The sequence below is a fragment of the Crocodylus porosus genome, unplaced genomic scaffold (genome assembly GCF_001723895.1).
Source record: "Crocodylus porosus isolate Cpor-Errol unplaced genomic scaffold, CroPor_comp1, whole genome shotgun sequence".
NCBI lineage: Eukaryota > Metazoa > Chordata > Crocodylia > Crocodylidae > Crocodylus > Crocodylus porosus.
The window spans coordinates 11,852,800-11,868,287 of record NW_017728924.1 but is presented as its reverse complement, the minus strand read 5'-3'; the positions used below and the strand labels follow the sequence as shown (position 1 = coordinate 11,868,287).

The following is a 15,488-nucleotide window of genomic DNA, read 5'->3' as shown; positions in this document are numbered from 1 at the left end:
ATTTGACCCCAGTATTCTTTCCTGCCATGGCAGGGGGTCGGACTAGATGATCTGCTCAGGTCCCTTCCGACCCTACAAACTATGAAACTATACTAGCTCAAAGGCCATTAGTCAGTGTTCTCTGGTCTTGCCAATCAGAGACAGGTCAGTTAGCACCAAGATTGGTGCAGAGTCAGGGTATCAGGATCTCTTGGGGTGCATGGGGTCAGAACCTTTTGGGGTATGTAGGGATCTTATTCCTTCCTAACAATATGGTTATCAATGTGGGGTCTATTGTTAATGTCAGGGATGTTGCTTATCCTCAACTTCTGTGGCTCAGGAAACCATATCCCAACATCAGCCCCCCTTGAAGGAGAGAGCTTAATTAAACACACCCCCACCTGAAGATGCAACACAGCAGGGAAACCTGCATGTGGCAGGCTGAAAGCAGGACGCTGCTGTCCACAAAGTCTTTGGGCTATCTGCATAGGTAACATCATTCTCGAGTTCTGCGTGTCACAGCCCAGCACAATCATCCGCAATGTGAGGGTGTAAGTATTTGCCAGGAGCAGGCCCAAGGCACTGCCTGGTAGAGGCAACCATTGATTGAGCAAGGGAAATGGGAATACAGGTGCACAAACCCCCTTGTATCACTAGGAGATGCATGTAAGGATATACAAAACAATATAGCACACTGGTACTTTCTTCTTGGCCTGGAGGTAGACAGTCTTCATGTAATGGACTTTTTGCATTTGAACAGCTGTTGGCTTCATTGTCTTCTTCTGCCTTTTCAATTTTTTTTTTTTGTATGCGCAGGTTTAGATGGATTGTTCCAGCCTCCATATATTCCCTGTGGTTACACTAAAGGGTAAGCAGAACCCTATGTCATCTGGCCAGCTATGAGCATGGTGGGATAGTGTCATCTAGGGACTTTTGGCAGTGGTGTTCTGGAGTAGGCTGGTAGGAATGAAGGGTTAAATGCTGAACAGGTGTACATAAACTGGCAGGTAACTACTGGCATGTAGGTGGTGTATGGGATGTCAGTTGGCAGAGGGGCCGGAAAATATAGGTTTGGGGAACCGTGGGATGGCACTGTGGAGGACTGTCAAAACCTGAGCCCTGCTTCTTGGGTTCTAGCTACATTACAAGTGGGCATATCCAAAGAGATCCCACCGATGTACTTCAAAAGGAGAACTTGCTCTGATCTGTACGCCCAGATGGTGAACACGAGGCTGGGTTGAAAGCTCCCATAACTACAGGCAGGCGAGGCTTTGTAGGAGGGCTGCTGGGAGTTTTGGCTGAAATCTGGCTAGAAGCCTGTACTTTAGACAGACCCTTTTGTCTGAGCAGCAGGCTGGAATGTGCTGGAAGATGAAGGGTTAAAACAAGAAACAGCTTTTCTCTCTGTGCAAGAGACTCCCATTCTTTGTCAGGCTGCTGTAGTTTGGGTGGAGCAGGGAACCATCCCTCCCTCTCTCTCCCTTACTCAGGGCTTTTGGGGAGAGTGGACAGGAGCAAAGTCCCTTTTCACTGCCACCCTTGAACCCCTCAGCCCCCATGAGGGGGAGAAGTGATAGATGTGTTTTAAATAGTTTGCCTTGGGGTCTTACCTAGGACCTGGCTTACTGGGAGGGTGTGCAAGGGTGCGTATCTGGAACGACTCCGTGTGTGTGTGTGTGTGTGTGTGTGTGTGTGTGTGTGTGTGTGTGTGTGTGTGTGTGGCTGCCAGAGGTGGGATGTGGGGTCATCTCATGAGAATACAAGTGCAAACCCCGTAGGGATCTCCTGCCTGGGCAGCCAGCCTGGGGATGGGAGGCCACATCCATCCTCAATGGGTCTTGGGGCAGAGGCCCTTGAGATCATTTCTGCTGACCCTGTGATCCCTAAAGGGCCCCTCACCCACAGTAAAGCAGGCACCAGACCAGTGTCCCTTACTGGGAGCCCTTGTCAACTCCCATTGCTGCCCCCCAGTCTGCTTGTCTCCTGCCCGCTCTGCGGGGAGCACACCCTGACCTCCCTGTCGTTGCGTGCTCTTGGTTGCCATGGCGAGCATTGTCTCTAAATATTGCAACCAGTTGTCAGGCTCAGATCTGCTGCGTTTTCCCCTCCCCCTTTCTCCCCACCTTTCTCCCCTGCCGGTTCCTCCCTTCCAGTGCACAGGAAGCTCACAGCCCTGAATGACCCATTTAGCTGCAGCTTGTGCGCCAAGGGACAGAGGCCAGAGCAAGGAGCCAGGCGCTACTCTGGAGGCCACGCTACCTGGGGATGAGCGAGCTGGCATGCTTCCGTGGCAGGGGAGGGGAGGAGGAAGGCGGAGGCGGCGGCTGCGGGCTTGGCTTGGCATTCAGCCCCTCCCTTCCCCTCCCCTCCTCTCTCCCTCTCTGCAGCTTGTCCCTTTTAAGGAGCTCCACCCAGGGTCAGGCCAGGGTGGAGCTGTCAGACTATTCACACCTCACAGCTCCAGGCTGGCGGGCTGGAACAGCCAGCAGCAGCAGCAGGCAGCTCTTTATTCAGAGGACTGGGGGCAGCCAGTAGATTTCTGGCTGTTGCTGGGTAGCCGCCTGCCGTGCCCTTTTCTGGAGAGTGGGGGAGGCCAAGGGGCCCCAAGTCACTGGGCTTGGTCTGGGCAGCTCCCAACGCAAATATCTGCTTGCAATAAGCTGCTGCCATCGGCCACATCTTTCTTCTTTCTAACCCTCCTTCTTCGTTCATCCTTTCATGGAGAGGCGTGTCGGGTAGGCACTTTGCTGAGCGGCTTGTGCAACCTGGGACTCTTGCCAGCTCTGGGTTGAGTTTCCAGGCGGCTGGGCCAGAGGAGGTGAGAGGTACCGGGGGATCCTGCTGACCGCCACCAGGCAGAGCCACGGGGTGTATTGTCCTGTGGTGGAGGGGACTCCGGCTGGACCCGTTGGTCACTGGACCAGAAGCATCGTCTGGCCCTCGTGTGCAGTGAGGGGGCAGTTGTGTAGAACCGGGCTCGGGAGTATGATCCTCCCCGTGGAAGGCATAAGCACAGTGCACTTGAGGAGGAGCCCCCAGCACGCTGCGTGGGCGGTAAGTGACATGGAGCTAGGGCGGGCAATCCTGGAGAAGGGGGCACTGAGACAGGTTGAGAAGTTGGCATAATGCTGCCTGCCCAGGTGTCATCCTGCATGGTAGAGGTCACCTGCTGCTTCCTGGCAGTTGGGAGACCTTGGGTGTTCCTGGGAGGTGAGGGGGCAGTATCGCTCCCCATCTCATTGCAGCCCTGGCTGGGGGGAAATGCTCTGATCCCTGTTTGGCCTCCAGCCCCGCACCTCCATGTGTACATGCCTCAAGCGGGGACGTGTTTCCCATTTCCCCCACCCCTACCTTTAGTCAGAGGGGTGGAGGAAGGGAAGTACACTGGACCTAGCTATGGGACCTGGGTTGGGGATAAGGGGGAGCTTTGCTTTGCTCAACGCTGTGAATCTGTCCCTTTTGGGGGCAGGGGGGAGAGGGAGAGCGCGCGAGAGCGAGTGTGTGCGCGCATGCCCCTCCTCCAAAGCTGGTCCATGGAAACCTAAGGTGGAAGCTTCTGCAGGAAGCATGGTGCACTGCCTCTTTAAGGGGAGGTTGAGGCAGGGCATCAGGGACCTTTCAGGAGCGGATGGGAGTGCTCAGTGGTGTGCGCTGTGCCTTTAAGGAAGGGTGGAGGAAAGTGCACTGCCACCTCCCTGGCTCTCTGCAAGTCTGATGCCCCTAGAAGACACCAGGTGGCAGCAGCAGCAGGAGGCTGAGCAGGGAGCAGCTGCACAGAACAGGGGTGCTGAGAGGGCTGTGGTTAATCCTGGATTGCAGTAAACCCCCTGGGAGTTCACATCCCATCCACCTTGGGTGTTGTGGGGTGATTGGTAGAGATTGGAGTGCACTGCATGGCCTGGATTGACATTGACATTAATAATTTTGTGGAACTCAGTTGTATTAAGGCCTTCTCTGCTCTAAGACAGTGTCCACTTTGCCAATTGGATCTCCACTGGCACCCTGGCATTGGGGCAGGGCTGTGGAGGGGTGTGATCCATGCGTGATACTGCTGCACTGGCAGAGGCAACATCTGCAGACCCCATCAGCCCAACAGACCTCCTCAGAGCATTTGTTGGGGTGGTGACACTGGGGCATAGCCCAGTGCTGCTGGTATAGGTGCATCTGTACCAGACGTGCTTTCCCAGTGCCCCATCACCAGTACAGTGCTTCTGATGTGGACTTTAGCCTCAGCAGAGCTCAGTGGGTCTCCTCAGGGCTGGGCCATGCTGCTGCAGCCCCTTTGTTTCTCTTTCTTCCCTGCCTTCCTCCTTGCCCGCCCCTCTTGTCTTTGCAAATCTTTTCCCCCACTTAGCTTACTTCCCTTCAGTAACTCCAAGTTCCTACCCTGCCAGGGCTCCACCTCTGCCTCCTTTGCTGTCCCATCCCTATAATGATCAGTAATGAAATAGCAAATGGTGATGGTTAAGTCTCATCACTGGGCTGTGGAACTGATCCAATGGGATTGCAGGAGCAGCAGGGGAATGTAGCCTTCTCCATCATTTGGTTTTGGTTCTTTGCAGACTCAGGCAGGCAGGCAGGCATTACTGTACCCTACGGTTGCATTGGGAAGGTGTGCTCTCCAACTGAGAGAGAGTCGTGGATGAAAGCTTGGATCCAGCATACTTTGATTGTTGTACAAAAATACATTGTGTAGGTAAAATCTTGCTGTTTAACAGCCGTGGTGTAATTGATGACCTCCCTGCTGCTGATCTCCTTGGGAAGAAGGAGAAACAGGAAAGATCTTTCTGTTGAATGATGGGGGAAGGGAGCAGAGTTAGGTTTAGATAAGATATTAGGAAAAACTTTCTCACTAAGAGGGTAGTAAAAAAACGGAACAGGTTACTCAGAGAGGTGCGGTCTCCATCCTTGGAGGCTTTTAAGACCTCGGTAGACAAACTTTGGCTGGGATGATCTAGTTGGGGATGGTCCTGCTTGAGCAGGGGATTGGAATAGATGACCTCCCGAGATCCCTTTCAAGCCTCATTTTTTTATTTCCAGGTCAAGACTAAGATGCTGTGGCTGGTGTGCCTGTGGTTATATAGAGCAGTGTTTCTCAATGTTTTAAGTAGCAAGTACTTCCTAACTTCTGAAAATGTTAATAAGTACCCCAATATTCAATTTTCCAGACTAATGTGTGCCATATGTTGGAAGAAGGGCTTTGTATATAAGGCTGTGATGTGACAGATGTCTGATCTGGTGTGGGTAGGGGTGCACAACTCGAGTATGTACCTGGGCTAGAGGTGATGTTGGCCAAAGTTAGGAGGGCTGAACCCAGTGCATGCCAGATTGTTACTGGGGAATTTAAAGGGCTGTGCAATGTGTGGTGCACCAATTTTTTTGCCATAGTTTTGAGAGGCGGAAAGGATGAGAGAAGAAAAGAGGGCGAGTGAAAGAGTGTGTTGGGGCACGTGCATACCCCCTGCCTGTCTTGTGTATCCCTAAGGGTACACGTACCATAGGTTGAGAAACTGTGATGTAGAGGAATCACTCTAGCACTCTTGCTGTGCTCCCTTCCCCCAGCACTGAGGCTGCCTTGCTGTTCCTGTGCCCTTCCACTTTGTTTGTTTGTTTGCTTGTTTGTTTTTATGTCTCAGGACAAATTAGTCAAATCAGTTCTGAATTCTGTCAACTGAGAAGAGCTCAGTCATTCAAGTCTGTGTGGCACTACCATTGCAAGTATCTTCTCTCCCAGATTCTTCAGCTTGGGGCTTCACATACTCCCAAATCCATGGCAGGCATCCTACCTGCAGGCCCCAACCCTAGAGGCCTTGGGAGTTCAGATGCCCCCTAATCTTGCTTGGCCTTCGCCAAAAGGCCAAAGGAGCAAGGTAGGGAGAAATCCCCCATCTCCATAAAAATAAAGTGTGTAGCCAAGGATCCTTCTGTTGGGGGACTATAACAGACTCTCATAGAGGGGCCTGCCCTCAGCGCATTGGTCAAGTCTCCACCTTTAACTACACAATGCCATTCAAGGTGATCTTGGCCCACAAGAGGCTGAGATTCTACGTGTGAGCCCCTGTGAGCCAACAGGGACTACACATCATGTGAGCCAAAAGGCTGAGAAGTAATGGGAACCTACCAGAGGGATAGATCAGTGCAGCCTGTCTGAATAAGATCACCATGTGGACAGAGCCTGAGTGCTGGCTCTGGTCAAGAAACTCACTCCCCAGACCACACACATCATCTGTCCTTCGTATACTATAATGCCAAAGATCTTCTGTTTTGTGGACACCTCTTGACCCGATCTCTTCCAGTCTGGATCCTCCCCTCCCCCATCTCCCCTGGCTTCTCCGGCAGTTCCAGGGAAAAGCCAAGACAGCCCAAAGAGAAGTGTGAATATAAACTTGCCTTCTGTCATGAACTCGGCTATTGGGTTACCTTCTTCCCCCTCTCCATTTTCTCCCTCCATTGCTGGTTACCCCTTCTCTGCAGGCTTGCAGTTTTGCGTTCCATAATAACCAAATTTCACCCTCCTGCCTGTGACCACTAACTACTGCTTTAATCCCTCCTGCTTTTCACAGTGTGGGGCTAGTCCCCTGTGGAGGTGCTTCGTTCACCATTTTTGGCATCTTTTCCAAACTGGATCATAGCTGATTTAAAGACAACCAGACTAAGAAAGACATGAGCCAGCAGGACCTTGGGACCTGGGGCAGCTGCTCCAAGAATCACTGGAAACGCAAATGACTTGGATGCAAGTTAACCACGGGGAAGATTCAGGCCTTAATTTGCACCTCAGTGCTGCCATTTAGTTCAGAGTTTCTCGATCTGTGGGTCACAGCCCAAAAGTGGGTTGCAAGAATATATGAAAGGGTTGTGAACAAACTTTAAAAATGGATTCTCCTTTAAAGGAGAAAAATGAGGGCAGCTGGCTTTTTGATTGCAGGCTGGCAGGGTCCCAATCTTCAAGGGGTGCTTGGGGCTCCCCATAGCTCCCCCCCCACGCCCCCCTTCTCCATATGCTGGTGGATTGGGGCTTGGGGGCACTGGCTATCAATGTTTACAAATGGGTTCTGGTACAGAAAAGGTTGAGAACTACTGATTTAGATGATCATCCACTGGCACTCAGTTAAAACTCCATTGGGGCAGAAGGAAATAGTTCACAATTCAGCCACCCCGGCTGTCTGCAGACTCAATCAGTTTATTGAATTCAACCTAATTGATTTAAACTAGATGTAAACCAATTTGAAGTGTACCCCCATTAGGATTTTGTACTAGACTTAAACTGATTTAAATTTCACTAGTTTACAACTTGATTCAGCCTCTGATGAAAACTGTGGAGAGATGTTGTGGCCAATTTGAATGCAAAGCTACAAATCCTTTGGCTTTCCCAAATAATCCTCATGCTGAGACTTTCATTCCAAGCCTCCTAACCACCTATTCTATCATTTAACAATAGGGGCCAGCTTTTTTGGCAAACACATCATAAGGTAAGTCCTGCCTTCTTCCTGAGTGCTACTCCAGTCCTGTTCCGCTGACCAATTTGCTGCTTTTCTTTCTGTTTCTTGTTGTATTTGGTGCCATGTTCCCTGCTCCCTCACTTATCTTTCATGTGCCACTCAGACTGCCCATGCCACTTGTGGTATACATGCTGCAGGTTGGCCACCCCTAGAAGATCCTTGTTAGTTTTATTTGATACGTTGTGCGCGTGCACGTTCTAGAGACTGAGCACTGAGGCCATGTGTGCTCTTCTGTGGCTCTTTTGGGGCCATTGCAGGCAGCAAGGAACCCGCTGCAGAGCCCTGCCTGGGACTCCCAGGGCAACAGAGGAATGCAGCTTCTATTTTTGGTGTTTTCCTGTGTCTGTGGGGGAGAGCAGAGAGGTGCTACCAAAGCCGCCTGGAGAGGCAATTCTGTTCCATGTGCCTCATCTCTTCCTTTAGGAGCAAAGCATGTTGAAGTGGATGCAAGTGGGAGGGCACTGGTTTTCTCTTGCTGTCCATGGGCCCCCTCCTCTGTCCCAGAGGAAGGAGCAAGAACAAGCTGCTCAGAAGCTCCCAGCTGGGCTTGGCTTGGATATCCTGGCCTTTGGGATGTTATAAATACACTGCAAGGGTTTTGGGACCTGGATTTCAAACTGGTGGTGCAGCTTGTTGCAGAATTGGCTCAACCATGGTGTGATGCTTGTGAGCTGTTGAGTAGTGCTCCATTCCCATAAGACATAGTGATGTGTGTGTGTTGGTGGGGGAGAGGGTGCTGAAGGAATCGGGTAGCTAGTCTACCCAGTGGTGTGGTGACTACATTGTAAAGGTGACCACTGAGTCTTTGGCTTGTAGTTCAGGGGCTTTCCCACTGTGTTTGCCCCAAGGGAATTATTCAGCCCCATACTGAGCTCTTGAGCTCTGAGTTGATCCCTTTCCTTGCATTTCCATCTCTGCCGCTCCCTCTGACAGGAGAGTGCTCATAGTCTTTCCTGTTTTGAAGCCACTTTTGAGTGCAGTTTGGCTCCCATGACCTTTAATCCCTGGGCTTTGGGAGACTTCCCTTCTGTGCATCTTCCCTGCGTTCTGTGGAACCCTAAGTGACCATCAGCCCCTCAGTGACATTGTTTATGCTAGTGCAGGGTTGAGGCTGCACTGGGCTGAGAGTGCTACCAGATCCTGAAGCCCCCTCACCCAAAGGACTCATCTAGTGTATTGGCTTGATCTGTGCTAAGCTTTTGTGCCCCAGATTTCTCACCATTGCTAGCTCCTGGCTTAGCTCCCCCAGACATAGTGATGGTGACAGCCCCAGTGTAGCGGAGGCATCAGTACTTTCCTGGTGCTGATAACACTGTGAGATCTGTATGTGTGGCTGCTGCATATAACAACTGGAACAACCACCTGCTTCATCCTGCAAAGATATCCGGTCCTGTCATGGTGTCATTTGGAAGTGCAAGGAGTCAGTGCATCAGCAAGTGCAGCTTGGACCCTGGAAGAAGGGGAGTGGTCCTTCCTGCTGAGAAAACTCCTGCTTGCTTGAACACAGGGTTGTCATCCCTTTGCTTCAAGCTTTCTCAGGGCTCCAGGAAAAGCAGCTCTGCCCTTCAGCTGGGTTAGGGGGACAGTGGTTGTTCATTTGCAGTCGTGATCCCTCACTGTAAGCAGCTCACTCTGCACGCACACACACCCTCCCCTCCTGCTCATTGGAGCTCCCTGTTCCTAGTCCCTAGGGAAGGGGTGGGCAATTATTTTGGACAGAGGGCCACTTACTGAGTTTTGGCAAGCCATCGAGGGCTGCATGACAGGCAGCCCAGGGCAGATTAATATTAATTGTCTAAATTTTTTGCGGGCCAGACAGAATGGCCTGGTGGGCTGCATCCGGCCCCTGGGCCGTATTTTGCCCACCCCTGCCCTAGGGCCTGAGATGGATTTGTAGACATCGACTTATTGCATGTAGAGTCCATCAAAAGGAGCCTGCTGAGTTGTGTTTTGGGGCTTGAGGTTAGGGAAGAGGTTCCAAGTCCTTCACTTCTGATTCTGAGGTAGCTGAATTTGTTTGGTAACAGAAGGATGACTATTGCCATAGGATTTCTTAGTGCCATCTGGAATGCATACTATGTGTTTTGGCTGCTTGGCATGTTGCAGTGGCAATGGAGATAAATGTTCCCACCACTGAGGCCCCTACTACTTGAGCTCAAGATGGGTGGGATTTTCCTTTGTGGTTAGCAGTGTAGGGCCTGTGGTTCATGGTTGGGCGGTTCTGATCACTTCTAGTAGTAGGTAGTGATGTGCACCCCCACACTAACCAGCTTGTTACAAGATACTCATTGCACAATAGCTCTAATTCTAGATACCAGCTGACTTGGGTCAGTGACCAGGAGAGAAACCCATTAACTTGGGTCCATCCATGGAAGGGAAACATTTGGAGTTCTGCCCTGGGGAAGCCTTCTGTGGTGACAGATTGCTGTAAGGAACCGGCAGTTATTTCCCTGGAGCTCAGGCCAATCTCCTGCCCATCCCTTTCCTGTTGTGCTGAGCCAAGCAAAGGTGACCTGTGGGGTATGAGTTGGTCCTTGCTGCTGCTGCTGAAGCCCGATGTGGACATTCTCTGTCCCAGGCTGCTATCAGCTAGCTGTGCATGTTCTGCTGGTCAGGGCTAGTATCTAGGCACTAACAAGGAGCATTAGCTTGATTCTCATCTGCATGCCAATTAATCCCTGAGAGGTGGTGGTGGTCAATGCAGTAGGGGAAGGTTAGAAGGCTAAATTGATCTGCCAGACCACATACCTGTTGTGGCAGGAGGGGAAAGGGTGCTCGGTTCACCTACTGTTGCTATTAATAGTCAAACTGCCTTTACGCCAATGGTAGCCCTCAGTGATGTGTATGTTTGATTATATTTTTAAAGGACGCTGTCAGAATTTTAAAGACTTTTTCTTAAAGGGTTTTGATTGGCTCTTCGCTTTGCTTCCTTGCTTTGCCCCACCCCTAACCCACATGACTAATGTGGGGGGGCAGAGAAGGAAACTTCCTCTGGGTCATATTATCCCACCACTGTCTCCTGCAGGGCCCTTGCATCTTCAGTGAAGTGGGGGAACAGAGCACAGACTCATTGGGCTCACTGCTTTGTGTTGCTTGTGTCTCTGCCAACATGTTAGCTGATCTGTAATGACCTGGCTTTACATAGGGATTTTTGTTTAATTGCTGAGGTCACCAGCTTGAGTTACATCCATCGCTCACCTCTGAACAGGGCTATTTAGATTTAGTCCCCCACATACCATGGGCATCCCTTGAGAGCCTGTGCAAGTCTGAGCCCCTTAGTCTCTCATGAGTCATCTATGAGATGGTGATTGTTGGAGAGCCCTGCTTCACCCAGGAGTTTTGAGCTTTGCAGTTGCATTAAAAATAATGAGGTCTTCTGCTAGAGGCCATAAAAATTCCTTAGTTGGGGGACTCTGGCTCCTCAGCCTGGGCTCAGTCTTGAGCCTTATTATTATGATTTTTAAAAATTTTTCGTGTTCCAGGTCGAATTAGTCAAATCGGTTTCAAATCCTATCTACTGAGCAGAACTCAGTTGTTCAAATCCATGTGGTACTACCACTAGCGAGAATTCTCCATCCCAGACTCTTCAGGTCAAGGTTTCGGATATTCTCAAATCCATTGGCAGACATCCTACTTGCCATGCCCAAGTTCGGAGGTCTTGCAGTTCAGATGCATCTGACAATTACTTGCCCTTAGCCAACAAGCTAAAAGAGCAAGCTGGGTAGGAGTCCTCCACTTCCATAAAGTTCGGTGTGTAGCTGAGATCCTCCCACTGGGAGGCTATAATACAAAGGTTCCCAACCCCTGGGCCGTGAAGGGTTGGCTGTTGGTCCGCAGGAGGGTTGGCTGCCAGATCAGAAGTCCGGAAGTGACCAGCAGTGTAAAAAAGGGTTGACTGTTGTTCCGCAGTATGCTGGTCACTTCTGGTTTGCAGTATGCTGGTGCACAGTCACGTCTGGTACGTGGTCTAAAAAGGTTGGGAACCACTACTATAGTTAACTCTCATAAGGTATCCTGTCCGCAGTGCATGGGACAAGTCAACATCCATTACAATACCATTCTAAAGTGATCTTGGCCCCAGGAAACAGGCCAGTGCAGTGACTGCACTTGATCTTAATAGACATTACACGTAAACCAGTTTAAGTGATCAGAAACTGGTTTAAACCTGTAACAGAACAGATGTTCAGTGCTCATAAACCAGTTTGAAAATGGCTGAAACCAGTTTGAGGTAAACCTGGTTAAATGTAGTATCAGACTTAACTGATTTGGGTCAAACCGGTTTATGCAGCGTCTGTCCCAGACCCAAGAGTCCTGAGCCTTGGCACAAGCATAAACAGGTCCCTGAATGACTTGGAAGAGAAGCTGGTCGTGTGAGTCCTTCTGCCCAGTCTGCAGGCCCCGGAGGTTCTGGTGGTTCAGACATTCAGCTTATCTAGGGCTTCTCCAGACTTAGTTGCTGCCCATTGCTGATGCCAAGGAGAACTGATCCACATTGGCCACGCGTTGCCCCTGCTAGCTACTTGATTCCAACCTTGGACCCCAACATTTGTTCCTCAGCTTGTGTGGATGATGCCCTGAGCCTCTCAGGGTGGAGATTGCAGAGCTGTATGGAACAGCTGGTTTGGCTCTGTGCAGAGCAGCATGGGCAGGAAGGAGTTAATGGGGGGGAGGAGTGGGGGGGATTGCTTCCTTGTCCGAGCTGGAGCAGGGTGTGATTTGAAGCCCTGACCGTCAGGGCTGATTTTTGTCAGCAGCACCTGCACCCATGAAAGGGGGAGTTGGGCCTGTGGGATTGTTGGGAGAGGCCAGGGAGGGGGCAATGGCCCTGCTGAGCACTGGCTGGGAGATGAAAGCTGGGGTAGGGGGAGGGGATCAGAGAGAAATCTGGGCTCCATGTGGTCCCAGGCAGCTGGATGCTGAAACAGATGGGAGGGATTGGCTGGGAGTGGCCATAAATCTGGCAGGGCTGGGATGGGGAGGGGCTGGGGTGGGGATCTGGCAGCCTGTTGAGCAGGGAAGGCTCAGCCTCCCGTGTCAAGCCTGGCTGTACCCATAGTGGGGTGCCTGGCCCTTGGCTGTGGGTTGCATCACCTTGAACCGCAGCGGTGGAGAGAGGCCCATGGAGCGTGGCAAGCCCGGCCTGGCTCTCACCCCAGCAGAGCAGCCTGCCTTCAGTCTGCACACGGCCAGTGCCTGCCAGAAGGCGGGGGAGGAGGAAACAAGGAGCCAGGCAGCTCTGGGCTGGATCTCCGAGTGGGTGGCTCCGCTCAGGGGAGTGACAGACGTGGGCTGGGCCTGCCTCAGCTGCTAAGGGAAGGATTTGTTTTGTCACTGAAAGCTGGCTGTGCAGACCTTGGTCCTGTCCAGGCAGTGCTCTAGAAATGCCTGGGATATTGCACCCATCCAGAGTGTGGGCCAGCATGGCTGGGCGCTGCAGCGCTTGGCACAGGCCCTGGGCATGCAGAGGCATCAGTTGCAGGGATGGGGAGGGAGGGCCATGCGCCTGACTTATTTGAGGGTGGGGTCACAGCTGGGTCAGGGCACAAGCCACACAGATTTGATGAGCCGCCTCCTTCCACCCTCCGGGTATGCAGTCTGAGGGAGCAGCTGGGAGTTGGGCCTCTCTCCTTGGTGTGCCCTCCCCCAGCTCCTTGCAGCCCTTGCTACTGGGGGAGTGGCTAGACGGTCTCCTGTACCTCCCCACCCCCAACCTGGGCTTCTGCCACCAGCGCTTCTGGGCCCTGTGCCAGGTCATGCCAGCTGCTGCTGCCACTGACCCCCCTGCCGTGTGCCTGTGGGAGGCAGGGCAGAGCCCAGGGTAAAACTGACATAATTTGGCGCTCCCAGTTCAGCTTCCCACGTTGCCTGCCCTAGGACAGCAGCACCTAGTGGCTGCCCTACCACAACCCAGGCACCTGGTACAGGTCCCCTTAGTGTCTGAAAGGCTGATGCTGCACCCGCCTGCCCTGGCCATTCTCCCTCCCATGAAACCCTTGAATAGCTGGAGTTGTTCAGAGCGTCCATCTGCCAGTGGCTTTCTTGGCTTTGAAGCCTCATCCTCTGGTCCTGCTGAGGTTCTGTCTTGTAGGCAGTGATGATCAAATGCCTTGTTTGGAATATCACCCTGAGGGACAGATGCTGGTCCCCATGGATCCAGCCTCTTGGGCTTGCAAGACAGGGCTGGAGATGCAGAGATGAAAGAGGGCTGAGTTCTGGCCTGCCAGATTTCTGGGGCTCAGGCCCAAATGCTGCTTGAATGCATGGGCAGGCCCTTCAGATGCTGGACCTGCTCTATGGTATCTTGCCAGCTAGTCAAAAGATATGCCAACCCTCCCACTTGCCTGTGGCACCCTGGTCTGTACAGGGTCTGGTTTGGGAGCAGTTGGACAAATACACTCAGGGCAGGGTTTCTGAGCCTGGCTCTCTCATCCACTGAGATATTACAGAGGTGCTATTCCCACCCACGTGCTCTCAGGGGAAGCATTGGCTTATGGGCTCCTACATTTGTCCTCCAACTTGCTGCCCTCAGCTGTGGGTCTAGGCCAGGGGAGGGCAAAATGTGGCCTGCAGGGCCCCTAAAAAATTTAGAAAATAAATATTTTTCTGCCACTGGCTGCCTGTTATGCAGCCCTTGATGGCTTGCCAAAACTCAGTAAGTGGCCCTCCTCCTGAAATAATTGCCCGCCCTTGGTCTAGGCAGAGCAGGGCACAGATTCTGCCTAGTTCTCATGGCAGCGCACAGGCATGTCCCCCAAGCTGTAGGGCTGGGGAAGTGGGGGGAGGCTTTTGTTCACTTGAGCTTTCCACATCCCACCCCCTACCTACTCCCCATTTAACATCCAGGGGCTTGGCTTGCAGGAGCTGGGTATTGCGATTCCTCCCTCCCAAGCCCTTCAGAGCTCCAGGCCTGTGTGAAGCTGAGGAGTGGCTTGGGAATGGCTTTTGCCTCTGACACAATCTTCCCTCTTTCTCCTTGCTCTCAGTACAGGCTGACACGTCCTACCAAAGCCTGGGGGCAGGCTTTGGGTAATTAAATAGCTGGAGGGGAGGGAGGGAGGGAGGGGATGGTTCTTTAGGTGTGAAGTGCATTGCGTAGGGGCCTGGATTGGCATTGAATTTGCTGGCAGGTCTTTTGAATTGAGGGGAAGCTGTGAATGAGGCATCCAGGACCCACCATGGTTTGGGGTGGAGGGAGGGGGCACAAGGATGCAGGTGAGGACTCTTGGGGTGGGAGCAGAGCTGCGTGTGTGGAGGGAGCCCAGCCCTACTATAGCAAGGGGCAGCGTAGGTTAGGAACAAGCTGTATTCGGATACCTTTTGTACTCCTTTCAACAGCACCTGAATCCTGTGCAAGGAGAGCTTGTCCCCTTTGCTACTGAATGCCTGTGCCCTTGGTTGCAGGCAGCTGGGCAGGGGAGTGGTGGCCAAGGCTCTTTTGGATGGAAATGCTAAGCTGGTGACAAACTTTACAATGCTTACTTGGGGCCTCCCTCCTCCACAGTGTACACAACTCTGGCAGTGATAGTAAAGCCCCCTTCTCCCTCCCCGCACTGTGATGCAGAGGGCAGCTCTGTCTTCAGGGCCCTTCACGCCGTAGCCTCTATGCTGCCAACAGCTTTTGGGGCTGGGCCAGGGGGGAGAAGAGGTTAGTGACAATCACTTTGTTCCCAGATTTTACCCCACAGCACTATGGCAGAAAATTGCAGTGCGTCTTGCAAGCCCAGCCCCGGTGAATCCCTCTTCCCCAACACTGAGCCATGCACATCTAATAGACAGTCTCAGTCTCTGTCCTAGTGTTTTCCCTTTCCAAGTTTCACTGATTTCCTCTCAGAGCTTGGACTCTCCCAAAGGGCTGGGTCCAAGGAGCTGCCACTGCTGGAAAAGCTGGCCAACATGAGAGACTCATAGTTGGTAGGGTCGGAAGGGACCTAAGCAGATCATCTCATCTGTTAATTGGGATAGTGTTGTCCCAGATGCATCTGGGGGTCATGGCTGTCATCTGCCAAGCTA

General features: G+C 52.2%; 1 protein-coding gene across 3 annotated transcripts in view; it reads left to right on the top strand.

Moving 5' to 3' along the window:
• The window catches only part of KLF8 (Kruppel like factor 8), a 49,871-nt gene that overhangs the window by 16,365 nt on the left and 18,018 nt on the right, over positions 1 to 15,488 (top strand). The window contains exon 1 of one of the 3 annotated variants that reach the window (XM_019540338.1): positions 721 to 847. The exons of 1 other annotated variant lie outside the window; for it this stretch is intronic. Coding sequence is in view for 1 of the 2 variants with exons in the window: in XM_019540336.1 (XP_019395881.1) it covers positions 2,965 to 3,033 (69 nt within the window). In the remaining variant the exon portion in view is untranslated. Of the gene's footprint in view, positions 1 to 720; positions 848 to 2,364; positions 3,034 to 15,488 lie in introns of those variants that run through there. One more of the 3 variants, XM_019540336.1, reaches the window with a different exon arrangement.